Below are 27,435 nucleotides of genomic sequence, written 5' to 3'. Positions count from 1 at the left end.
ATCACTCTTCCTTGATTTTTAAATTTTGGATATTATCTATTGGTCTTACATGAAAGGAATATTTATATCTCTTTCATAAGCAAATATTTTTTTTCTGCCTTCCTCCCATTCAATCACACTTTAGGTTAAATCAATATTCAGTATTTGGGAGCTCAACTTGTGCCAGATGGTCACCATGTTAATCCCTTTGTGACCTCAGATTGTAGCAAAAGGCAAAAAAGCCACTCTACTGGCTCCTTGAATATGTGTGGGACCATGTCTTTCTTCTCCCCAGGAAGTGGTGGCAAAACTATAATGTCGGCTCCCTGGCCATCTATAAGCACAATGTGATCCAGGTGCTTTGAGGATATATGAAAGGTCAGTAAAGTTCAGGGTACAGAAGGAAATACATCATCTGCATCTAGTGGTGCTTCAGGTTGAGACTGCCATTCTCCAGAGCCAAGAGGCTAACAGGCTCAATTTGGACTAAGACTAGAAAAAAAGCTGTTTCTTTTTTTGGTCTGAGACTGGAACTCAAACTCAGTACCTGATATTTACTCACTGGCTAGTGATTTACCAACTGAACCACGCCTCTAATCCCAGGAAAAAAAATTCTTGAATATGAGGCCAAGTTTTAACAATTTGGAAAGGAAAAAATCAAACATGAGGATGAATTTACTGAGAAAATACAAGAGAATGTGAACCATAGTGAACTAGCCTAGTGTGTATTTCTTAGAAACTTATTAAGATGTTCCTGGAATGTTTTAATTCCTTCCAATTCTGGCTTAATGAATCTGCTTTTGCAATTTTGATGAATAATTTTATGAATAAAATTGGATATCTTTCCTAATTCCAAATGGTATTTGCATCATTTAATCAAAATCAAATTATTTAAAAATATTAAGATGTCTATTTTTATGCTACATAAATATTGTCATATGGAGTATTGTGATTATATTTCCTTTAGTGTACATTTAAATTTTTTTCACTACAGCTAACACCTACTTCACACGACATTCACTGTTTTAAATTCTTATTTGTCCTGGTGCTTGAACTCAGGGCCTGGATGCTATCTCTGAGCTTCTTTTGCTTAAGGTGAGTGCTCTACCACTTGAGCCACAACTCAAAAAAGCTTCTGGTTTTTTTTCCCTTGATAGATTATTGGAGATGCCCGCGCTGGCTTCGAACCATGATTCAAGGATCACAACCTCCTGAGTAGCTAGGATTACAGGCATGAGCCACCAGCACCTGATCCTTTGCTTTTATTTATTTTTTGTCCTGGTACTGGAGCTTGAACTCAGGGCCTCAAGCCCTCATTGGGTTTTCTGGCTCATGGTTAGTGCTTTACCATTTAAGCCATACCTCCAGCCTGGCATTTTTGCTTAGTTCAGTATAATGGACTTCTGAAAATATCTTTCTTCCTTGCATGGTCTCTACTCCTATGAGTTCCCTTACAACAGTTTGCTTTTGACTGGTTCTTTCCTGGGAGTTTTCAATGCTCTGTGGTCCTCTGTTACGTGTCATCTTCAGGGTGGGGCTTTTAATGGTGGGTCTCCCTATGGAGGTCTGCTCCTAGACTAGGCATGCATAATGAGAGACCCCCAAACTGTCACCTCCTGGACTCTTCTAGTTATCTGCCTGGTGAATACTAGGAAATTCAAGCTGGATGCCAGCATTCTAAGAGTCAGTTCAAAAGAGAGACAAGTAGACAAGTGCCAGTGGCTCACGTCTGTAATCCTAGCTACTCAGGAGGCTGAGATCTATCTGAGGATCTCGGTTCAAAGCCAGCCTGGGCAGGAAAGTCTGTGAGACTCATTTCCAATTTTACCACCAGAAAACTAGAAGTGGTGCTGTGCTCAAGTGGTAGAGTGCTCACCATGACCTGAAGAGCTCAGGGACAGTGCCCAGGCCCAGAGTTCAAGACCCACAACAGAGAAGAAAAACAGTGAGGGGGGAGGAGGGAGAAAGGGGGGAGGAGAGTGAGGGGGGAAGTAAGGGAGAGAGGGGGAGGGAGAAAGAGGGGGAGGGGGGAGAGAGAGAGAGAGAGAGAGAAAGAGAGAGAGAGAGAGAGAGAGAGAGAGAGAGAGAGAGAGAAAGAGAGAAAGTGCTAGGCTCTCTGCTCTAAGCATGGGGAAGGCTGTTCTACCTTCCCCATCACTAGCTGTGCCTAGTTTCTGGCACCAGACCTCAGAGTGACCCAAGCAATTACAACAATAACTTCAATGAGGTTCTAAATAAAAACTCAAGAACTTTCTGTACCAGAGTTTTTGAATTAAAGAAAACTAAAAAAGTTCCTTTATATCTGCTATTCCTATGCCCACCAAAATATAGGAAATCAACTCAATTTAAGCCCCTGACCCGTTCTACTTCAGCATGCTTTTTTTCCCCTTGATAATGTCTCAGAACAAGCACTAGGGTCCAAGCTTATTTTAAAATAATTCAAAGAGTTGACAGACGGAGCTCCTGGAATTCTGCAGCTTGCTCTGGAGTCCACAGATGGGAAATTGTTGTCAGTTAAAGGGTGGTGCTGGTAGCGCTATTACCATGCCCAGTTTCTAAAAGCCTTTAGAAAAATCATGTGAATTAATTAGCATTCTCCACAGGCACTAGTGTGTGCTGCAGTATTCTAAGAACTCAGATAACAAAAAAACATAATAATGTAGTCTCTAACTTTTACCTAATAATGTATTAGATAAGTAGATTACAAAGAAAGAATTTTACTTGTTATATGCATGTTGAAAATAGCTGATCTATGTTTTCAAATCATTGTAAAATATGAACTGTGTTCTAGGATCAATTAAAAACTAAAGGTACCAAAATAGGAATAACTTTACCTCTCTGATTTGCTTAATCCACAAATCTCTTCCAAGAAACTCCTGATGTAAGACTACAGGAGCCGAGTTTAAGTTAAAAGTCATGGAGTCACTGCTCTTTTCTTTAATAAATGGCTGAAGGTCAGAATTTATCTGGAAGAGGTAGTTATTAGTTGTATCAATAAAATGTATATATAAACTGGTATGCTTTAGTAACATTCAGAAAGCACAAGTTACACAGTTTTTGGATAAACTATAATAAGCATATGAACATTTCAGATAATTAATAATAACTTTAAAATTCCTTATAATTTGAAGTGGCACTGTGGCTCAAGCGGTAGAGCACTTGCCTTGATCTGAAGAGCTGAGGGACAGCGCTCAGACCCAGAGTTCAAGCCCCACGACCGTAAAAAAAAAAAAAAAATCCTTATAATTAATTTTCCTTATTTATTCATTCAGATACTCTATCTATCTATCCATCTATTTATCTGTCTACCTACATACCTATTTATCTTTTGTGGTCCTGTGGTTCTAACTCAGGGCCTCATTCATGTTAAACATGAATGCTATAACACATTTGAGCTACAAATATTGGTCTCCCCCCCCCCCCCCCCCCCCCCAGTCCTGGGTACTGTTCTTGAGCAATTTTTTTTTTTCCTCAAGGCTGGAGCTCTATCACTTTGAGCCACAGCTCTACTTCCAGTTTTCTGTTGGTTAACTGGAGATAAGAGACTCACAGACTTTCCTTACTGGGCTAGCTTTGAATTGTGATCCTTAGATCTCAGCCTCCTGAGTAACTAGGTCTATAGGTATAAGCCACCAGTGCCTGGTTTCACTCAATTATATTTTAATTTTTTTTTTTTTTTTTTTTTTTGCCAGTCATGGTGCCTGAACTCTGGGCCTGGGCACTGTCCTTCAGCTCTTCAGCTCAAGGCTAGCGCTCTACCACTTGAGCCATAGCACCACTTCTAGCTTTTTCTGCTTATGTGGTGCTGAGGAATCGAACCCAAGGCCTCATGCATGCAAGACAAGCACTCTACCACTGAGCCACCTTCCCAGTCCCTCAATTATATTTTAAGCCCTATTCTTTTTTTATTTGGTAGCAGCTTTCATGCTAATTTTTAAATTAAAGATAAGGATTTAAAGAGTTAGTAAAATTACTAAGTACATGAATCTAGGATTCAATAAAATACGCAAAAGCTTCATTTAGAGATACTGTATGCGTATTTTTCTTGACTCATATGAGCTGTTCAGGTAACATTTGAAAAATAAATAGTAAACAAAATTTAGAAATTACATATATAGAGAAGTAACAATAGCAATTAATTTTGGGATATTTATATTTCACATGTCATTGAATAGTAGGATTTTTTTGTTTGTTTGTTTTGGTTGGTTGTTTGAATTTTTGAGAAAGGGTCCTAAAGTATAGCCCAGGCTGGCTTAGAACTTGTGGTCCTTCTGACTCATGGATATGTGTAGCTATATTTGGCTTAAAATTTTCAATTTTATTAAATATGTGTCTATATTTCATTAACTTTCCATGATTTGTTTTACATTAGGAGCTATAATAAAATTGTAGCAAAAATATCAAATATTCTCCCATTCTGAAAGTAGCAATATTACATGTTATTTAATGATTTGTAAGAGTTCTCTCAAAAATTGTTTCAGGTGGTCAGAACAGATATCATCTAAATATAACTTAAGTAAACTGACGTTTTCTAACAAAATTACATAGTACTTACCAATCACACCATTTTATATAACAATCACCATCTATGATTGACAGATTTTAAACACACATAAACTTTCTTTTTTTTGGAGACCTAACAGCAACTTATTAAATGGCAAAGAGTTCTTGTGTTTCATTTTGGCAATTTAAGTATGCAAAGAAAAAGGGTGGGTAAGTACCTTGTGACTCATGGCCATGTGTTTCCCATACTGAAATGCCATATCCTGAACCTCAGCATCATGCTTTGCTAATTCCATCGCAGCTTGGCAGCTCTTTGCTAGTAAGGCACCATGAGAGAGAAAAGTCTGCTCCTTCCAAGTTGATATTCCAATATCATCTGTGATATAATTTTCCTAAAAATGTAACAAAAGCCAAGATTTAAAAAAAAGCTTTAGGACTAATTTAATTGTTTCTGTTTTTGAAGAGTAAGAGTTAAGAAAAGAATTATTCAAAATGAGCTAGTGTAACAAGGCAGAATTAAAAGATGCAGATCCTGTCCCTGTCTAAAAACAATGAGCACAGACGGAGGTTGCTTTTTTAGGGCAATGGAGAAAATTAAAAAGAATTGTTAAATCATATTTTATTTTGAGCTGGGGAATTTCTATTAAATTGTATTCTGTATAATAGGCAAAAGAGTAGAAACTTAGACCTTTATATTAATTTCACCTATAGTCACATCAGTTCTTGCAAGCTACTGCATGATATTCCCAAACTCAAGAAACATAGTGTTTAACTTATGTGAAAATGTCAAAATGAAGGAACCGCATCTCTTTCTGTAAACAGAAAGGTTAGAGAGGGCCACTTGTTATAATGCAGAATATTAGATACAGAATTTGGCAAAGTATATTCTGATAAAAAAAGGACATCAGGGAGATGTCCTTTATTATTGAATCTTATCTTTTTAAAATATGAAAATCATTATGGTATTTGTATGTAAATTTATACTATCTATTACCTCTAGACTATTTCTGTGTAATAGAGATAAGCCACATGTGCAGTATAACATTTTTTGGTAGCCACATCAAAAAAGTGAAGAGAAATGAGTGCAATTATTATTATTGTTTTACATTACTGGGAATTGTACTCAGGCTTTGCACATGGTAGACAAGCACTCTCCCACTAAGCTGGAACAGCTTGGGCCAGCCTGGGATAAACACTGAGAGCCTATATTAAAAAAAAAAAAAGTGACCTTTAGACAAGACAACAAATAGAAACTTATCAGCATTTCTAACTAGAAAGTCTAGAAAGAAACCAAGCTACGTTCAGGAATTTAATTATTTTAGGGAAAATTTAGACTTTACTATAAGGAGCTAGTTCCATTGTTTAGAAAGATCTATCTTACATAGCAAAGGGGACTTTTTTTTTTTTTTTTTTTTTTTTTTTGCCTGTCGTGGGGCCTGAACTCTGAGCCTGGGCGCTGTCCCTCAGCTTTTCAGCTCAAGGCTAGCACTCCACCACTTGAGCCACAGTTTCACTTCCGGTTTTTTTCTGCTTATGTGGTGCTGAGGAATCGAACCCAGGGCCTCATGAATGCAAGACAAGCACTCTACCACTGAGCCACCTTCCCAGCCCAGCAAAGGGGACTTTGAAGATATGGTTAAATTCAGGGTGTTGAAATGAGAGCAGTTTATCAGGATTATTTTAGGATTTTAAGATGAAAGATTAACAGGGTGGGAAAAATGTAATCAGAAGGGCCTTTATAAGAGGTGGCAAACTGGCAGGAGAGAAATGGACAGGTATCATGTTGCTAGATTTGCAGGTGGAGGGTAAGACTATGAGCTAAGAAATGAAAGTGAAAACCAGAGAGACAAGAAAGTAGATTTTCCTCTAGAGCCTTCCACCATCTTGAGTTTGCGGCTTCTGACCAGGAACAAAGATGTCACTTTCCCAAAGCTTAATTCTTAGTGGGTATGGTTGGGAAGAAATAAAAAGTAGAAAGTAGGTAGAGATTTTTGTCACAGTTATCAAAATTGTAAATGTATTAGTCCTGTGATCCAGTAATCACCCATCTGGGAATTAATCTTACAAATCACACACATATGAAATGGAACATGAACAAGGTTATATCTCTTGTTCATCCACATGCCAAGACCCACAAGGCCTCCAGGATGTTTCTCAAAATATTCCAGGTGTTTCCTCCCTAAGGCCCCCAGAACTTGCTGTCTTCACTGGCAGATGCCCCCTCTGAGGTTTGCATGGCTGGATTTCTCATAGCTTTCTGGTGTCTGTTCAAAATTCAGTTCATCTTTAATAATCTGCCTCTCTCTCCTATTATTTTTCTTCTTACTTTGCTTTAAACATTTTTCTTTGATCTACTAGAATCCTTGTGTGTGTGTATATATATATAAAAACAAATATAAACATATTTGTTTAATGACTTGTCATCTCTTTCCTTCACTAGAGTATAAGCTCCATGAAAACAAGCACTTCTTTTTTGTAAAATTTTTGTTCTGGTCCTGTGGCTTGAACTCAGGACATGGACACTGTCCCTGAGCTTTTTTGTTCAAGGCTAGAACTGTACCACTTGAGTCACAGCTCCACTTCTGGTGCACGCGTGCGTGCGTGCGTGCGTGCGTGCGTGTGGTTTAGTAGGGGTAAGAGTTTTAGAGACAGTCCTGCAGGGATTGGTAATTATTTACCTGTTATCTTTCTTTGATATATCTCTTCTCTTTCATTTTTCTTCTGTATTTCCTAACTTGGTCATAATAAAGAACTGAAATAATTCTCTCTTTTTTTCTTTTTTTGTTGGTCCTGGTGCTTTAACTCTGGCCTTGGGTACTGTCTCTCTGAGCTTTTGTGATCAAAGTCAGTGTTGTAGCATTTGAGCTACAGAGTTACTTCTGGATTTTTGTGGTTAATTGCAGATAAGAGGCTCATGGACAGAAGTGGTACAGTGGCTCAAGTGATAGAGGGCTTATCTTGATTGAGCTGAAGAGATGAGGGACAGTGCTCAGGCCCAGAGTTCAAGCCCCATGACTGGGGGGAAAAAGGTGCAAATTCCAAGCCAGGGACTTAATTTTGGGCTGGGAAGGTGGCTTAGTGGTAGAGTGCTTGCCTTGCATGCATAAGGCCCTGGGTTGGATTCCTCAGCACCACATAAGCAGAAAAGCCAGAAGTCGCACTGTGGCTCAAGTGATAGAGAGCTAGCTTTGAGCTTTTTGCTGAGGGACAGCGCCCAGCTCGAGTTCAGAGTCCACAACCGATCAAAAAAAAAAAAAACAAAAAGTCTCATGGACTTCCTTGTCTATAGAGGTGTGAACCATGATCCTCATGTCTCAGCCTTGGTAGCTAGGATTACAAGAATGCCTGCTAATCATTTTCTTTTAATGCCACTCAGTTGCCCTTAAAATTAAGATAAAACTGTATACATAGTATCTAAGTCCTTTCTTTTGATTGTATGTAGTGAGCCCTCTCTCCTGCCTAATGTATATCCTATGAGAACTGCTTTTCTGTTACACAGGACAATTGCTTGTTTTTTTTTAAAATAAAATATGCACTTATATGAATTTAAAAATTTATTCTCTTCAAAGGAAGTGATATTTCCTCACATTCCTTGTCTAGTAAATTGAATATATCCAGGATGAATACCACTTCTTTGAGGAATTTTCTCAAATACTTTATTTTTCTTCTGACAAACATTGTCGTATTCATATTTCAACAGAGTACTTAATTCCTTCTGAGTTGTACAACTGATTACATATATTTTCCCAAAGGTTCCTTTTGGTCATTGTTACATTTTTTTAATCATTCAGGCTTTTTTAAAATTCAACAAATGTTTGGTAAATCAAAAGAACCAATGTTTCTCCATTGCATGTATTGAGTAGTTGTGTTTTTTTATTTTAAAATAAAATATACTATACAGTTCCATAGTATTCTGCAAGAAAATGAATAAAACTCCTGATACATACTATGCCACAGAGGACTTAAAAAACACTGGCTAAGTGAAAGAAGCTAGATAACAAGAGATCACATACTCTGTGCAAAAGTAGGTTACTGGCTGCCCAAGGCTGAAGGTGTGAAAATGCAATGGGCATGAGAAGCCTTATAGAGGTAGATGTGAAAATATTCTAAAACTGATTTGTGGTGATAGATGTATCATTTATTTAATAGTTACGGAAATTACTGAATTACATACTGGATGTGGGTGAATTTTTTTTTTTTGGGTCCGGTCGTTGGGCCTGAACTCTGGGCCTGGGCGCTGTCCCTCAGCTCTTCAGCTCAAGGCTAGCGCTCTACCACTTGAGCTATAGCGCCACTTCTGGCTTTTTTCTTTTTGCTTATGTGGTGCTGAGGAATGGAACCCAGGGCCTCAGGCATACAAGGCAAGTGCTCTCTACCACTCTTCCCAGCCTGATGTGAATGAATTTTACATGCATATTACATCTTAATAAAGTTGTTAAAAAAGGAAAAAGACTAATGAGGATAACATTTTATACTTTTTTTATAATGTTTTAATTGTTATTATAAAGATGATGTACAGAGGGATTATAGTTATTTAAGTCAGGCAAAATATTTTGCATTTTAAAATCTCAACCGCTTGAACATTAAAAATTTTTATATGACTCAAACTTTTTGTGGTGAATATACCATCCTCATATACTCATACTCAAATAATTGAGATTCTATCATAGGTCAGGCTATTTACAAGCAATACAGATATAAAGATTAATAAAAAGTCTGTCATCAAGATATTTACTCTCTGGACAGTGACAGTGACTCCTACAAACATATACACACATACACATATATCCATACAGATAAACATATAATAAATATACAATATTAACATATAGTATACATAGATTTCAGAATAGCAGGATCTCCAATTATCAAGGATTTAATTTTGTTCATTATTTATTTCTTACAATTTTACAATTCATTTGTATATTTTAAATTATGCAAATAATGTGATCACTAGAAGTACTAGGAATTCAGATAACCAAGAAACAATTTATAGTCCCTTGAAATCTACTTCCATAAGTTAATTGGACTGTAAGTTAATAATTCTGTTCCTAAATAAAGCAGAAATGTTATTCCCTGAACACTGTTATTACTGCTGTGAACTTATTAATGAAACAAAATCCCTCTATTCATTTGTACCAACTTGCCACGTACATGAGCATTCTATTTAAAAGCACAAGTTAACACACAATTCTAAAACATCAGGAAACAAGTATGACAGTGACATTATAAACCAGTATCCTTATATATCCAATATGTAGAATGAGCGTGAAGTGAGTAAATATAGTCAGAATGATGCTCAAATGCATGGCAGGGTAACTGGCATGCTCCACCATACCTGGCTTTACGTTCAACTTTTACAACAGATTTTCTTTTTCTTTTTCTTTTTCATCAGAATTTAGGGCCTGGGAGCTGTCTCTGGGCTTTTGTGATCAAGGCTAGCATTCTACTATTTTGAGCTACAGTGTCACGTCTGGTTAATTAAAGAATCTCCTGGACTTTCCTGAACAGGCTGGCTTCGAACCATAATTCTCAGATCTCAGCCGCTTGACTAGCGAGGATTACAGGTGTGAGCCATCAGCATCCAACTAATTGTTTAATGACCTTTTATGTTTGAGTAAGGCTGGTTCAAATAACAGGAAAAGATTCCCCCCACTTCCCCTGCCATGCCCGTGGCTTACATCTATAATCAAGAGGGAGGCTGATCTGAGGATCAAGTTTCGAAGCCAGTCCAGAGACAAGTCCCCAGACTCTTTTTTTTTTTTTTTTGGTCGGTTGTGGGGCTTGAACTCTGGGCCTGGGCACTGTCCCTCAGCTCAAGGCGAGCGCTCTACCACTTGAGCTACAGCGCCACTTCCGGTTTTCTGGTGGTTTATTGGAGATAGGAGTCTCACGGTCTCTCCTGCCCGGGCTGGCTTTAAACCGCCATCCTCAGATCTCAGCCTCCTGAGTAGCTAGGATTACAGGCGTGAGCCACTAGCGCCCGGCTCCCAGACTCTTATTTCCAATCGGAAGTGCTGGGTGCTGGTGGGTCACACCTGTAATCCTAGCTACTCAGGAGGCTGAGATCCAAGGATCTTAGTTCAAAGCCAGCCTGGGCAGAAAAGTCCGTGAGACTCTTATCTCTAATAAACCACCAGAAAACTGGAAGTGGCGCTGTGGTTCAAGTGGTAGAGCACTTGCCTTGAGCTGAAGAGCTGAGGGACAGTGCCCAGGCCCAGAGTTCAAGCCCCATGACTGACAAAAAGAAAAAACAAAAAACCAAAACAAACCAATAGTGGCGCTGTGGCGCAAGTGGTAGAACCCTAGCCAGGAGCAAAAGATCTCAGGGGCAGCACCCAGGACCTGAGTTGAGGCCCCACTTCAACCTCACCTGGTTTGAGGCCAACTACCACAAAAGAAATCCCCAAAGCTTTATGTAAGAGGATGTTTGCCTGACAGTGTCACTGGTAGTCTTTAAAAAAAATTGTTATTATAAAGGTGATGAACAGGGTCAGTGGTAGTCTTACTTAGAACATATGGTTTAGCTACTTTTTTGTCTGGAGACATATTCTTTGGGTTGCTTTGCTCACTGAAGTGATACATTTGTACACATATATACACAATTCCTGGCTGTCCAGGAATTAAGGTCAGGTCTATCACCATAGAACAAAGACAAACTAATCTGGCTTGGAAAGATGTCAAAGTCTAGCCAGAATCTATTAGATCAAACTGCTACCTTTCACATGGTCAGAAGGGAGGGATTCTGGAAACTCTGACACTAGCTCTCAATGGAATTAAAATAACTTTAAAAAAAGTATGCAAAGGTTAGAGACATACTAAGTAGTAGATGATGTTGCTCTCTAACAACACACAAAGACAAAAGACACACACACACACACAACATGACAAATATTTCCTATTTTCATGCTATTTCAGATTTACACTATGCTTATAAATGTAACCTCAAATAGTCAATTTGAGGTTACATTTAGAAGTCTAAATGATTAGACTTCTCTAATGTTACATTTAACTATTTTAAATGTTTGTTTTGAATTGCCTTTCTTAACTATTCTGAGAAGTTAAATAAGACAGCCAAAACAGTTTATCAGATTCATTAAGAGAAAAATGGTAAAGTATAGGAAGTTTTCAATAAGTTTCTACAGTTATGGGTGAGAAGAGTGGAATTTAATATTTCCTGGGAGTTAACTACATGATGACATTTATTATATTAGTCCTCCAAAATTTTAGGAAGTAGCATTATTCTCATTTAATAGGTAAGGAGGACTCTCTCTCTCTCTCTCTCTCTCTCTCTCTCTCTCTCTATATATATATATATATATATATATGTATATATATATGTATATGTGCTCTGGCACTGAGGCTTGAACTTGAGACTGGGCACTGTCCTTTAGGTTTTTTTTTTTCCACTCAAGGCTAGCATTCTACCACTTGAGCCACAGCTCTACTTCTAGCTTTATTCTGGTTAACTGGGCAGACTTTCCTGCCTGGGCTGGCTCAGAACTCAGCCTCCTGAATAGACAGCATTAGAGGCATAAAGCATTGGCACCCATCTCAAGAATGTATTTTGATGGGGCTGGGAAGGTGGCTCAGTGGTAGAGCGCTTGCCTTGCATGCCTGAGGCCCTGGGTTCAATTCCTCAGCACCACATAAGCAAAAAGAAAAAAGCCAGAAGTGGCGCTGTAGCTCAAGTGGTAGAGTGCTAGCCTTGAGCGGAAGAGCTGAAGGACAGTGCCCAGGCCCAGAGTTCAGGCCCCATGACCGGACCCAAAAAAAAAAGAATGTATTTTGACCAACACTAGTAAATGGTAAAGATGAATCTCAGATTCATCTAGTAAATGGTAAAGATGAATCTCAGATGTATAGTTATTACTTTGATTTGTTTAATACATAATACAAATAGAGGGATGGGCACTAGTGGCTCATGTCTATAATTCTACCTACTTAGGAAACTTGGATCCAGAGAATTGTGGTTCAAAGCCAGTCCAATCAGAAACACCTACAAGATTCCATCTCCAAAATAATCAGTAAAATGCAAGCCCTGAGATATGAGTCAAGTGGTAGAATGCCATCCAAACAAGCAAACCCAGTAAGCAGGAAACTTCAGTTCTGCCACACACAAACAAAAAAATGGATGAAATGTACTAGTAAGCTGTATATAAAAATGAATGATGGGGCTGGGAAAGTGGCTCAGTGGTAGAGTGCTTGCCTTGCATGTATGAGGCTATGGGTTCGATTCCTCAGGACCATATAAGCCGAAAAAGCTGGAAGTGGCGCTGTGGCTCAAGTGGTAGATCGCTAGCCTTGAGCTAAAGAGCTGAGGAACAGTACCCAGGTCCAGAGCTCAGGCCCCTCACAAAAAAAAAAAAAAAAAAAAAAAAAGGCCAGGTGCTGGTGTTTCACACTTAAAATCCTAGCCACTCAGGAGGCTGAGATCTGAGAATCTTGGTTCAAATCTAGCTTGGGCAGTAAAATCCATGAAACTCTTATCTTTGACAAACTAACAAAAAAATCCAGAAATGGGGCCATGGCTCAAATGGTAGAGCACTAGCTTTGGGCAAAAGAAGCACTGGGACAGTGTCCAGGCCCTAAAATATCAAAGGGTTGTTTTCAGGAATCTCAAGGGAGTGTAAGTATATAGTATTTGAAAAATGTCAACTAATAAGATGAAATAATTTGCTTTGATTTATATTCCAGTTACATGGGAGCTAGTAAAGTAGGTACCTAGAAGCTTTACATCTGTATAAATCATAGAAGATAAACTGGTAAGATTTGATAAGTGTGTATTTAAAAGTTGTTTTTATTCAAGTCAGTCACCAGTGGCTCATGTCAGTAATCCTAACTACCTTAGAGGATGAGAATGATAGGGGAGTGGTTTAATGCCAGTCTGGCCAGTAAAGTTCAAGAGACTGCCCCACTTCTCAATGCATAGCTGGGAAAAGTGGCATACATGTGTCATCCAAGCTAAGATGGGAAACCCAGAAAGGAAGTGAAATCCTTTCTCAAAAATTAATCACAGGGGGCTGGGAAGGTGGCTCAGTGGTAGAGTGCTTGCCTTGCACGCATGAGGCCCTGGGTTTGATTCCTCAGCACCACATAAGCAGAAAAAGCCGGAAGTGCCGCTATGGCTCAAGTGGTAGAGTGTTAATCTTGAGTTGAAGAGCTGAGGGGCAGTGCCGAGTTCAGGCCCCACGACTGGGGGAAAAAAAAATCAATCACTGGTGGCTTATGCCTATAACCTTAGCTACTCAGGAAGCTGAGATCCATAGGACTGTGGTTTGAAGGCAGCCTAGAGAAAAATCTTCAAAACTTTATTAAAAAAAAAAATCAGCAAGGCTTGGAATGTGGCTTAGTGGTTTATTACTTGCTGAGCATGCATGATTCATGCCCTGTGTTCCATTCTTCAGTTCCACATAAACAGAAAAAGCCAGAAGTGGTGCTGTGGCTCAAGTGGTAGAAGTTAGCCTTGAGCAAAAGCAGCTCAGGAACAGTGCCCAGACCCTGAGTTTAAGCCCTAGGACTAGCAATGAATAAATAAGTAAATAAATAAATCAGCAAAAAGGGTTGGAAACATGGTTCAGGTGGTAGTGTGCCAGCTCAACAAATAAGCCAAGAAAATGTGAGATTCTGAGTTCAAACTTTGGCATTGGCAAAACAAACAAACATGCAGTACAAACAAGGGCTGGAAGCATGGCCCAGTGATAGAGAACCTCACTAGCAAGTGTGAGGCTGTAAGTTCAAACTCTAGTACTATCAAAACTGTTTCTATTTAATGCATAGTAATTAACAAGTTAGATAGGTTTCTAAGGAATTTAAAATTTTAGGAATCCTTTGGTCTAGAGCTGGCCACTTCCTTCCTGACTTTCCATTAAATCAATTCTTCCTAAAATATATGGGAACAATCATACAAGTCTAGAGTGGGGATGGAGGAGGAAAAACTAGCACAGACCCCAGAACTAATAGGTTTATATCTGGGCTGGGGGAGGCTTTGACCATCTAGAGGGCAGCAATGAGTCTTAGACTGGGTACCATCAAAGAGAAACCTGTGCTTCAAAATGCATGGGGTGGTGCACCTGTAATCCTAGCTACTCAGGAGGCTTAGATCTGAGGATCTTGGTTCAAAGCCAGCCTGGGCAGGAAAGTCCGTGAAACTCTTATTTCCAATAAACCACTCAGAAAACTGAAGTGGTGCTGTAGCTCAAGTGGTAGAGAGCGCTTGCCTTGAGCTGAAGAGCTGAGGGACAGCACTCATACCCAGAGTTTAAGCCCCACGACTGACCAAAAAAAAAAAAAAAATGCACGGGGTGGGTTTGAGCATGGAATATCATGTAAATGTGCATTTTTGAGTGTGCTTATTATATGCTAAGTGTTGTGAATCTGAGAAATAGGCATTACTCCTTGATCTTTAAAAAGAGTTTAGCAGGAGAGAAATAATAAATGATTATAAAGCAGAGAAGGAAGTAAACATCTATCAAAGAAAGGTAACAAAAGGCTTTCATGGCAGGACTGTTAGCTGGCTCTGGTTTTGAGTAGTCAACTGGAATTAACCACAAAGATAAGGCTGATATGACTTTGGGACACCAATATTAGTTCTACATAGATGAAAACACACACTGGGAGATGCAGGTAAAAAAAAAGTGGGATTAGTCAGGTGAGTAAGAGACCTGGAGTTTGATATCTTATCATTTATGTGCTCGGGAACCTTTCAATAGGAAAGAATATGATTACATGTGCAAATTAGAAAGGCTGAATGCTGTGCTTTAGCTGAGCAGAGATGCAGTAACTGGCAGCTGTGTGTGGGGACTGAGAATGAAAATATGAGCTGCTCAGAAAGGAACCAAGATTCTTCCTTACTGTGAAAAGGACTGTTCTCTTAGCATATAATAAGCACACACAAAACTGCACATTTCCATGATATTCCACCCTATGCATTTTGAAGTATACCCAGTTTGTTCAACTCTCTCATTCCCTTCCTTCCAACTAAAAAGAAAAAGTTTTCCCTTCCTCAGGTATTCACTTCCGCCAATTATTAAGCAATAGATGGGTTTGCGTTCTGACTTTATCCAATGAGTTGTAAGAGCAGTCTGCAGAGAGCTCCTGAGAGAGAGATCCAGGTAGCAGGGAGAGTCGTTTCCTCTCAAGACTAGTCAGTCTCGGTAAGACATAGTTATCTAGTGTCCTAAACTGCTATTAGATAAAAAGTATTCTCTGGTTCTTTATTATTGCACAGTTAGAAGATACCTCCTTCATGTCAGGAAGAGAACCTTCACCAGAAATGAAATTGACTGGAACCAATTTGTGACCTAGATTTGTGACCTAGAACTGACAGAAAATAAAGTTCTGTTGTTTATGATGACCCAAGATGGCTAATACACCTACCTTCTCTAGAAGAATTTAGAACTTAACAAATGACCAATGATTTATTTTATTTAAAATTAGTGTCATAAAACCACCATTTTACTCTTCCCAAATATTTGGTGAGTTAGCAATTTAGACAAGGCACTCTGAAGATGGCATATTTCAGCTCCAAGATGTCTGAGGGAAAGTTGGGAAGATTAGAAAAACTAGGGATAATTCCAAAGGCTAGGCATGATTTGACTGGCTGGGGTGTGAAGAACTTAATTGTGGTGGGCTTAGTCACTTATCATCAGTCAGCCCCATCTAGGACTAAGGACCCCAGGACCTAAACTGGAGTCTCCAGGAGGCTTCTCACAGCATGGTGACTCAGTTCGTCTCTTTTATTTTTTTGGCTGGTTGTGGGACTTGAACTCTGGGCCTGCGAGCTGTCCCTCAGCTCTTCAGCTCAAGGCAAGTGCTCTACCACTTGAGCCACAGCCCCACTTCTGGTTTTCTGGTGGTTTATTGGAGATAAGTCTCATGGACTTTCCTGCCCAGGCGAGCTTTGACCCACGATCCTCAGATCTTAGCCTCCTGAGTAGCTAGGATTAGAGGCATAAAAGCCATCAGCACCCAGCTCATGGTGACTCAGTTTTAAAGGGATACTGACATAGGGAGTGTTTCTAGAGTAGCATTACAACAGAATCTGAGATAGCCACTTCTGTGGTATTCTACAGAGTGTACTTAGCCTACCAAGATTCAAAGGGAAGGAATAGAGATTCCCACCACTGGGAGATGATAGGAGGGGCTAAAAAATTTCTACCTCCCTACCCCTCCTTTATTTATTTATTTTTTGGGTCCTGTCATGGGGCCTGAACTTTGGGCCTGGGCGCTGTCCCTCAGCTCTTCAGCTCAAGGCTAGCACTTTACTACTCGTACCACAGTGCCACTTCCAGCTTTTTTCTTTTTGCTTATGTGATGCTGAGGAATCGAACCAAGGGCCTCATGCATGCAAGGCAAGCGCTCTACCACTGAGCCACCTTTCCAGCCCCCTCCTTTATTTTTGTTTTTGTTTTTTTTGGGTCCAGTCGTGGGGCCTGAACTCTGGGCCTGGGCGCTGCCCCTCAGCTCTTTAGCTCAAGGCTAGCGCTCTACCACTTGAGCTACAGTGCCACTTCCGGCTTTTTTCTGTTTGCTTATGTGGTGCTGAGGAATCGAACCCAGGGCCTCATGCATGCAAGGCAAGCGCTCTACCACTGAGCTACCTTCCCAGCCTCCCCCCCCCCCCTTTATTTTTAAGCCATGAAAATTTACTTTTGTTTGTTTGCTTGAGACAGGATCTCAATGTCACTCAGGCTGGCCTGGAACTCACTATGTAGACCAGATTTGGCCTTGAACTCTCATCTTGCTCTAGCTTGACTAATGCTGGAATTACTATGCCATTAGTAATTAGTAAACTAATGGCATAGTACTATTACTATTAGCTTACTACTATTACTATTAGTCTACTACTATTACTATTACTGTTTGTCTACTTTTGAAGAGAATGCTCAGAGGAATAACTTGTTTTCTATGCTCCCTCTCAGTTAAGTTTCTAGTTATGGTAGTGGTACAGGACATAGAATAAGGCAGCCATGGGAGTGACACTGGTGAGGTGCAGGGGTGTGAAGGAGGACTCCCAAATTTTTGACTTGAAAAGTGTCTGAATGGAAATGCTCTTTGTGAAGAAAAAGAACAGAGGAGTGGAGGGAGACAGATCATATATCTAATCTTAAGATTAGAGTCAGAGATGCTCATGAGACCCCCCAAGTAGAAATTTTAACTAAGCAGCTAGTGAGCAAGAGTGATCTGTGATGGAGATAAAATGGGGACACACTGCATATGGAGAGATGGTAATTGAAAGTTTGGGCTTTCTGAACATTCTGAAATGTTTCTTCTTGTTCTGTGATCACAATGATAGTCTATTAAACAATTTACATACTTCACAGTAATGTTTCATCTTTCAGGCAAATAAATTGCCTCTAAAGATATTTTATTGTGATAGCTGTCAGTGAGTGACCTAGAAGACTTCCAAAATATGTACAAATTCAATTTCAATTTCCAGCAGAGACCCACTGTAAACTGTAGTCTACTTAATCAAAAAGACCACTGTGCATAGTAATCTTTCCCAGTCACCTGTATCTTCTGCCTCTCAGTGTCTGCAATGACCTGCACCTCATCGCCTTTTCATGTTGAATCTAGTACTCCTATATTTGATTTCTAATATGTTTACTTCTAATATGCTGCTTTTGAAGCTGCTTCAAATAAGAACATTTTGTGGTTTAAAGAAACATTTAATATTGCTTTTTAAATGTAGTGTGTAGGTGTTTTGTTTTTATTGCTTAAACCATATCATAGATACCTTTGTGTGTTTAGTGCATTTTGTAATGAAAAGAATCATTTTAAGCTACTCTCAATAGACTTCAAATCATAACAAGTATAACATTTTAAAAACATTTTTTATTTGTAGCAAATGATTTAAGACTATTTATACTTTGTGAATCAAGGATGCTAGTAAAATTATAAGTATTATCATCACCAGTAACAGCATCTTCAGTTCTGGGCTTGTGAGTGATACAAGCTTGAACAGATGCCTAGCAAACAATAAAACATGACATGACATGTTTTATTAGCTCATTAATATCTGCCTTGGGTACAATGTGAGGGACAGGTTGTGAGTAAATGGACTGGTGAAATAGACCCCAGCGTATCTTAATATATTTATACAGCGCTCACTTTCATTTTTAAACCTCTTAAAACACACTTTTTTTTTTGTGGTTGTGGGGCTTGAACTCTGGGCCTGGGTGCAGTCCCTGTGCACTTCAGCTCAAGGCTAGTACTCTACCACTTGAGCCACAGAGCCACTTCCAGTTTTTCTGGTGGTTAATTAAAGATAAGAGTCTCATGGACTTTCCTTCCCGGGCTGGCTTTGAACTGTGATCCTCAGATCTCAGCCTCCTGAACACCACTGGGGCCTGGCTCCATTTTCTTTTTGAAATAGCTTTCACACTCTGTCTCTGTCTCTCTCTACACTCTCTCTCTCTCTCTCTCTCTCTCTCTCTCTCTCTCTCTCTCTCTCTCGTTTGTTTTTGGCTGGGGCTTAAACTCAGGGCCTGGGTTCTGTCTCTGAGCTTCTCTGTGCTCAAGGCTAGCACTTGACCACTTGAGCCACAGTGCCACTTCCAGCTTTTTCTGAGTAGTTTACTGGAGGTTAACAGTCTCATGGACTCTTTTTGGCCAGTCTTGGGGCTTGAACTGAGAGCCTGGGTACAGACCCTGAGCTTCTTTGCTCAAGGCTAGCATTCTACCGCTTGAGCCACAGAGCCACTTCTGGCCTTTTCTGTTTATGTGGTATCGAGCAATCGAACCCAGGGCTTCATGCATTCTAGGCAAGCAATCTACAACTAAGCCACATTCTCAGCCTTCTCATGGACTTTTCTGCCTGGTTTGCTTTGAACCATGACCCTCAGATCTCATCTTCCTGAGCGCCTAGGATTACAGGAGTTAGCCACTGGTGCCCAGCACAATATATATGTAAAACAAATTGTTAAATATTTACTTACTTTTTTTTTGTGGCAGTTGTGGCTTTTTTTTTTTTTTTTGTAATTTAGTGTAGAGTCTCATAGACTTTCCTGCCTCAATTGGCTTTGAAATGCAATCCTCAGATCTCAGGCTGCTGAATAGCTAGGATTACAGTTATGAGCCACTGGCACTGACTCTAGAGTTTGCATTGTAATGGTTAATCTTGATGATCAGCTCAATTAGATTGCTAGGAGATGAGTAAAGCACATCTGGGTATACATGTGAAAGGCATTTCTAGAAGGGACTAAGAGGGGAAAAGACCTGCCCTGAATGTGGGCAACACCAACCTGTAAAACTGTTCAAGGGGAGGAAAAAAAAAAGAAATTTTAGAGGCTGGGAAGGTGGCTCAGTGGTAGAGTGCTTGCCTTGCATGCCAGAGGCCCTGGGTTTGATTCCTCAGCACCACATAAGAAAAAAGCCGGAAGTGAGCGCTAGCCTTGAGCTGAAGAGCTGAGGGACAGCACCTAGGCCCAGAGTTCAGGCCCCATGACCGGACCAAAAAAACAAAAAGAAATTTTACTGTGAGGCATTCACACTCTTTGCTTCTATTGTGAAATTCCAGCTATTCCAGTCTGAAGCAGGGGATGATGAACTTTAGGCCAGCTCAGGCTACATATGAGATCTCATCCCATAATGAATGAATAAATAAAGTAATAAAGGTGATAAATACTGGAATGGGACAAATGTAAAACAGGATGGCAATTTAAATTCAATCATATTAATAAAAATATAAAAAAAACAAATATTAAAAAGCAGAAACTGACAGGTTGGACAAAAGAGCAAGTTTCAACTAATATGCACGCAAGAAACTCAATTCAAGGGGCTGGGAAGGTGGCTCAGTGGTAGAGCGCTTGCCTTGCATGCCTGAGGCCCTGAGTTCGATTCCTCAGCACCACATAAGCAAAAAGAAAAAAGCTGGAAATGGCACTGTGGCTCAAGTGGTAGAGCACTAGCCTTGAGCTGAAGAGCTGAGGGACAGTGCCCAGGCCCAGAGTTCAGGCCCCACGACGGGACCCAAAAAAAAAAAAAGAAAAGAAACTCAATTCAAATACAAGAATAAGTAAAAACAAAAAAGAAATATTAAATACTACCCCCACAATCTCATTTTTCTCAAGATGAGTATATTCTCTGAAAAATCCTCTCGTTTCCTGGAACAGGGACAAGCCAGTTCCTGAGCAGAACCTCTGAAAGTGGGGAAGCGATGTGCTGTTTCTCTTCTCAGTACCAACTCAAGTCAGACACTGACTTTGCAAAGGACCTTGGTTAGATTCCGAAAACGGGAACAGGAGTTGGTAGGAAATAAACAATATATTATCAGAAAATAGGTTTGTTAGAGCCCCCTAAGGCCACTTCGAGGCTTGATGATTTGTATGGATGATTCATGGTACCCAATTTACAGCTCCAAATCACAGTTTACGGTTTTAAAAAATTATAGCAAAACCATACAGAGCAAAACTAGTTAGGTACAAAGTCCCCTTGGATGAAGTCTAGGTGAACCAGGTAAAAGCTTTCTGGCATCTGTTCTTAAAAGAGTCACATTGGATGCTTAATTCTTCTACCAATGAGTTGTGAGAATATTCATGAAAAATTATGTAGCAGAGATGTTCATAGGTGACTCAGTGCTCAGGCTATTAGGGCTGGTCATGTAGACATTGTTTATCTAGCATATATCATAATTCTAGACTCCCAAAAGGGAAGCAGGTGTTCAGCACAAACCACATTGTCTGCAGAAATAACACAGGTACTGTGAGCCACTCATCAGGTAGAAAATAAAGGAATATGCCAAAAATCCAAGCTCCCAGATGGGTCAACTTTACTAGCAGGCTTTTTGCATAGTTATCTTGAAAAATTTTTTTATCTTTGAGTCAAGAAACTCAATTTCAAGTGTCCTCGCCCCCCCCATCCACTTTTGGGGTGACACTTCAGATCAAACCTAGGGCCATGCACCTGCTAGGCAAACTCTAGTACTGAACTTTCTTCCCAGTACCTTATTTTTTTTCAAGCAAACAGCATGAAGTAAAGAAAAATTATAACTATATATATATATACATAAATGTCAACAACAATATTATTTAGGTTTAAAAATATATGCCAGGCGCTGGTGGTTCCCACCTATAATCCTATCTACTCAGGAGGCTGAGATCTGAGGATCATAGTTCCAAGCCAGCCCAGTCAGAAAAGTCCATGTGAGACTCTTATCTCCAATTAACTACTCAAACAACAACAACAACAACAACAACAACAACAACAAAATGGGGGCTGGGAATGTGGCTTAATGAGGAGTGCTTGCCTAGCAAGCATGAAGTTCTGGATTCAATTCCCCATGTAAAAAGAAAAAGCCAGAAGTGGCACTGTGGCTCAAGTGACAGAATGCTAGCCTTGAGCAAAAGAAGCTCAGAGACAGCGCCCAGGCCCTGAATTCAAGCCCCAGGACTGGCAAAAACAAAAAACAAAAACTCAAACCAAAACCAAAGCAAAACTCAGTAGTGGTGCCTGGCGCTGGTGGCTCACGCCTGTAATCCTAGCTACTCAGGAGGCTGAGATCTGAGGATGGTGGTTCAAAGCCAGCCTGGGCAAGAGAGACCTTGAGACTCCTATCTCCAATAAACCACCAGAAAACCGGAAGTGGCGCTGTAGCTCAAGTGGTAGAGCGCTCGCCTTGAGCTGAAGAGCTGAGGGACAGCGCCCAGGCCCAGAGTTCAAGCCCCACGACCGACAAAAAAAAAAAAAAAAAAAACCTCAGTAGTGGTGCTGTGGTTCAAAGTAGTAGAGCACCTAGCTTTGAGCAAAAGAACAGTCCCCAGGCTTTGAGTTCAAGCCTCATAACAGACAAAAAAAAAAGTAAGCAAATGCCAGGTGCTGGTGGCTCATGCCTGTAATCCTAGCGACTCAGGATGCTGAGATCTGGGGATTGTGATTCAAAGCCAGCTTGGGCACTGAAGTCTATGAGACTGTTATTGCCATTTAAAAGCCAAAAATAAAACAAATAAAATAGAATAAAAAAATTAACAAAAAATTTAAAAAGCGCAAGCAGAAAAGGTCAGATAAGTTGATATTAGGGAAAATGAACCCTAAGATATGTATTCAAATGTTTTTTTTTCTTTCATGTGATTGTTTCTAACACATTTATAAGGTTATTTCTTTGTTGCTTTGTATGTCCCTCCCCCAGGGTATGACCCCTGCTTTCACTGTTATTTGATGGTATAATTTGTGGAGGGAAAGGGAAAAAACAAATCGTTTAAATAGGGATACAGGTGGACCCATTGCAACAATGAGATGTACAAGTTGTTATGTTGAAAACGAACTTTACAACTTTGGTGTGGGGGGGGGAGTAGGGAGGGTAGGTGGTGGGGGTGGGAGGATTGGGTGGGGGGCGGGGGGAGGATGGGAAGGGATGGGAAGGGGAAACAAAGGAGGAGGCTACAATGCTTGATAAGAAATGCACTCATTATCTTGCCCATGTAATTGTAACCCCTCTGTACAGTATTTTCACAATAAAAAATAAAATTAAAAAAGCTGCAAGTGGGGCCGTAGCTCAAATAGTAGAGTACAAAAGCTCAGGGATAATACCTAGGCCTTGAGTTCAAGCCCAAGGACTGGGGAAAAAAATTTTAAAATTGGTGGAATGTTTAAGTAAATTATATTACAGAGATGTAAAGAAACAATCATTAAAATTATATTTCTCAAAATGTAATGACAACAAAGATAATAAAGATACTAAATTATATATAGAAATACCTCAAAAATGGGTGAAATAGAGTGAAAATTAGAAAGAAGTATATTAGAATATAATCATAATTGATTTCTTTAGGACAGTTACATCAAAATAACTTTTATTTCCCTCTTTGGATTTTAAATTCTTATTTAATGAGCACAAATTTTTCTTATCAGATAGCAAACTATAATAATAAGACATTGTGTTTAAGAGCTTTTAAATATATAGGTCTGTAGATCCAAAGTCAGATTTTTTAAAATATAAAGTAGTGAGTAGAATGATAAGCAGAACTTAGCCTAAGAGACCGAGAAAGGCAAATGACCATTAAAATGAAGAGTTTGCTATTTAATATGCTTCATTCTTCAATTAGATAGTACCAAAAAATATATGGAGGTTTTCTTACAAACACTAACAAAGCAAAATGCCTTTTTTTTTTTTTTTTTGCCAGTCCTGTGGCTTGAACTCAGTCAGGGCTTGGGCCTATCCCTGAGCTTTTTTTGCTCAAGGATAGCACTTCATCACATGAGCCACAGTGCCAGTTCTGGTTTTTTTTTTCTGTTTATGTGGTACTGAGGAATCGAACCTAGGGCTTCATGCATGCTAGGCAAGCACTCTACCACCAAGTCACATTCCCAGCCAGTGCTTAATTTTTTACTGTAACAATGAAATGATTCACATACAAGGTAAATGCAAAACATTAAAATTCTATTTTTCAATAGGTAGAACAAAGGATAAATTGCCTAAGTTACTTTGCATGTTTCCTTAATCAAAAGTTACCCACAATATGTTAAGTATTAGTAATCTAAATCATATACATTTTTTTAAATCACTTTAAGGAGAATTAGGTATTTAGAAACTTCTTTAGGGAACGTTATTTCTGATGTATTGAATTCCAGGTACCTTGTCTGCTTTAATGCATGTACACTAGTCACAAAGATATACCCCACAAAAGCTAGTTTCCTGCTACCAGATTTGCCATCACTGCATTAAATTGCCATATAGAAAACAGACCACTTTTGTATCCTCTTATCCCTAGAGGGAAGAAATGGTTTCCAGCTTATTTTAAATCACAAAGCAATTCTTTTGTGTGCGGAACTGGCCAAAAGCTATGGAGGTTTCACAAGGGAGAAGCACAGGGTCCATGGCTTCTCACATGACCCCCACTTGTATCTGTTCCCAGTCTTGCCAGAACAAGAAAATCTAGAAGGCATGCCATATGATGCAGAGCTCACTGTGTGCCTCTAGAGGTGATTTTTGGGCTAAATTAGAAAAACTAAATTCTGAAAAGCCATTGCAATAGCAAGCACATTCAGAAAAAAAGAACAAGAGAGGGGGAAGAATATTTTTGGTCAGGAAGGGAAAATGTGGTTAACCTAAATTGGACTTTGGGTACAAAAGGCGGCAGCAAGAAGCACTCCCACTGCTATGGTTCAACTATGCATTTTTGTTTCCATTATTAAAAGGAAATACTAGTGGGACATAGAGGGGGTAAGTCTGATCAAAGCATATTATATGCATGTCAAAATGAGCCCTTTGTACACCTAAGCAATGCTAATAAAAGTGTGTGTGTGTGTGTGTATGTGTGTGTGTGTGTGTGTGTGTGAGAGAGAGAGAGAGAGAGAGAGAGAGAGAGAGAGAGAGAGAGAGAGAGAGAGAGGGAGAGAGAGAGAAAGGAACTGCTCTTTAATATTCTGAAACCTAAATGCTTGAAAAAACAAAAAATCAACTCTCAAGTGCTTCAAATGCTGTTTGGGGAGGTGGTGGAGAAAGAGGCCAGATGAACAAAGCATTGTGACAGATTCTTTTGGGTCAAACTTACTGGCTAAGAAGAAAGTCAACAAACGGTGCTTGATCAGTTGGTTCTAGTCTGATCAACAGTCCTTTTAAGTCTTTGTTGCTTCCTTTTTGCTCTAAGAAAGAAACAGATTATACTGAAAAAACAAAGAGCAAAAACAAAACAAAAAACACATAGGCTGGGCACTGGTGGCTCATGCATGTAATCCCAGCTACTCAGGTCAGGAGGCTGAGATCTGAGGATTGTGGTTCAAAGCTAGTCCGGGCAGGAAAGTCCGTGAGACTCTTATCTCCAACTAACACCAGAAAACAGCAAGTGGTTCTGTGGCTCAAGTGGTAGAGTGCTCAGCTTGAGTTGAAGAGTTCTGGGACAGTGCCCTGGCCCAGAGTTCAAGCTCCACCATCAGGAAAAAACAAAAAAACAAAAAATCACACCCCCACCTCCCCCACTGCAAAAAAAAAAAAACCACATAGGACTTGCAGTAAAAAGATCTCCATCTAGCACCAGAAAACTGAAAGTGGCACTGTGGCTCAAGTGGTAGAGCAGTTAAAGAGCTAAGGGATAGCACCTAGGCCCAGAGTTCAAACCCCATGACTAACAAAAAAAAAATAATTTTTTGACATTATGCTTGCCTGCCATTTCTCTTCTGAATTTCATATTTTTCCTGTATAAAATGGAAAGGTACTAGAAAGTAAGGTACTAGAAAGTACTATGTAAGCATATATGAATGTTGTTGCTATTAGGTTTGCTTTCTACATAAAAAGTATTTAATAAATGTTTACCAAGTTATTCATAAACTAGGCTAATATAGAAGACAGATGTAAGAACAGGTAAAAGATTAACCCTACTATTAACACTTTCACTTTAAAATAACAGAAATTTGCCAAGTACAGTCCTAGTGCTTGGGAGGCAGAGGCAAGAGGTTCTCGAGTTTAAGACAAGCCTGAACTATACAAGGAAGACCCTATTTTAAAAAAGAAGAAAAAGATCTGGGAAGGTCGCTCAGTGGTAGAGTGCTCGCCTTGCATGCTTGAGGCCCTGGGTTCAATTCCTCAGCACCACACAAGCAGAAAAAGCTAGAAGTGGCACTGTGGCTGGAGTGGTAGAGTGCTAGCCTTTAGCTGAAGAGCTGAGGGACAACGCCCATGCCCAGAGTTCAGGCCCCAAGACCGACCAAAAAAAAGAAGAAGAAGAATAAAAAGAAAAAGAACAGTAGCAACATATTGAAAAATATTATATTTTTAAACTGTAAAATACTATATAGAACAAAGCTGAAAACCTTAAAATATCCCACAAGAAAAATAATGTCTCAGTTGCACAAATACATCACTGTAACCATCATATGGTATATCAAGTAAGATAGAAAAACAGAGTAAGAGGCTGGGTTGAATTATGGTCTTAAGTTCCATATTCTAGTTAACAGAATGCGTGACACTGGAAAATTGATTCCTTCTTCCTTCCTTCCTTCCTTCCTTCCTTCCTTCCTTCCTTCCTTCCTTCCTTCCTTCCTTCTTTCTTTCCTTCCTTCCTTCCTACCTTCCTTCCTTCCTTCCCTCCCTCTTCCTTCCTTCTTTCTTTCTTTTCTTCTCTCTCTCTCTATTTCTTTCTTTCTCTCTCTTTTTTCCCTTTTTTTTTTGCATGTGCTATCACTCCTGACCCATTTATCATTAAACCTTTGCGTATGTAAAGTGGGAATAGTAGTAGTACTATCTACCTCTCAAGCTTTTTTTGTGACTATTAAATGAAGAAATACAGGGAAATCATTTCCTTAGTGATATTTGCTTTGCTATCATCTTTATCTTATTGTATTAAAGGTGATTTTTTTTTGTGCCAGTCCTGGGACTTGAACTCAGGGCCCGGGCAATGTCCCTGAGTTTTTCTAATCAAGGCTATCAGCACTCTCACACTTGAGCTACAGCTCCACTTCTGGCCTTTTTGGTGCTAACTGGAGATAAAAGTCTCATGAACTTTCCTGTCTGGGATAGTTTCAAACCATAATCTTCAGATCTCAGCCCTGAGTTACTAGGATTACAGGCATGAGCCACTGGTACCAAGCTATAAGGTAACTTTCTATGAGTGGATCTAGATTGGAAGTGATCCTATTTTTTAAAAATTTTATAGTAGGGAATTAAACTTGTCTTAAAAAAAATTCTGGGGCTGGGAAGGTGGCTCAGTGGTAGAGCGCTTGCCTTGCATGCCTGAGGCCCTGGGTTCGATTCCTCAGCACTACATAAGCAAAAAGAAAAAAGCCGGAAGTGGTGCTGTGGCTCAAGTGGTAGAGCGCTAGCCTTAAGCTGAAGAGCTGAGGGACAGCGCCCAGGCCCAGAGTTCAGGCCCCACTACCGGACCCCCCAAAAAAAAAATTCTGTTAGGTGAGTCCACTATGGTCTTACATCTAGGTCCTTTATCATAAAGTCCCCATATACCAATATGCTAATAAAGTGGGGTTAGATATACCTCTTGAGAGCTGTGGTTTCCTGACCCA

The 27,435-nt window shown here is 39.6% G+C and overlaps 1 protein-coding gene across 2 annotated transcripts in view; it reads right to left on the bottom strand.

Annotated features, from left to right (window-relative positions):
• The window catches only part of Pdss2 (decaprenyl diphosphate synthase subunit 2), a 207,040-nt gene that overhangs the window by 40,332 nt on the left and 139,273 nt on the right, over positions 1–27,435 (bottom strand). Inside the window, exons 5-6 of one of the 2 annotated variants that reach the window (XM_070010094.1) lie at positions 4,701–4,874; positions 2,814–2,945 (exon numbers count right to left, since the gene is read on the bottom strand). In XM_070010094.1, coding sequence (XP_069866195.1) covers positions 2,814–2,945; positions 4,701–4,874 — 306 coding nt within the window. The remainder of the gene's footprint in view (positions 1–2,813; positions 2,946–4,700; positions 4,875–27,435) is intronic. The other variant, XM_070010095.1, reaches the window with a different exon arrangement.

The sequence above is a fragment of the Dipodomys merriami genome, unplaced genomic scaffold (genome assembly GCF_024711535.1).
Source record: "Dipodomys merriami isolate MVZ:Mamm:240054 unplaced genomic scaffold, mDipMer1.0.p SCAF_8, whole genome shotgun sequence".
Lineage (NCBI taxonomy): Eukaryota > Metazoa > Chordata > Mammalia > Rodentia > Heteromyidae > Dipodomys > Dipodomys merriami.
Note: the sequence above shows the minus strand (reverse complement) of the source record. Positions and strands in the feature narration are given on the sequence as shown.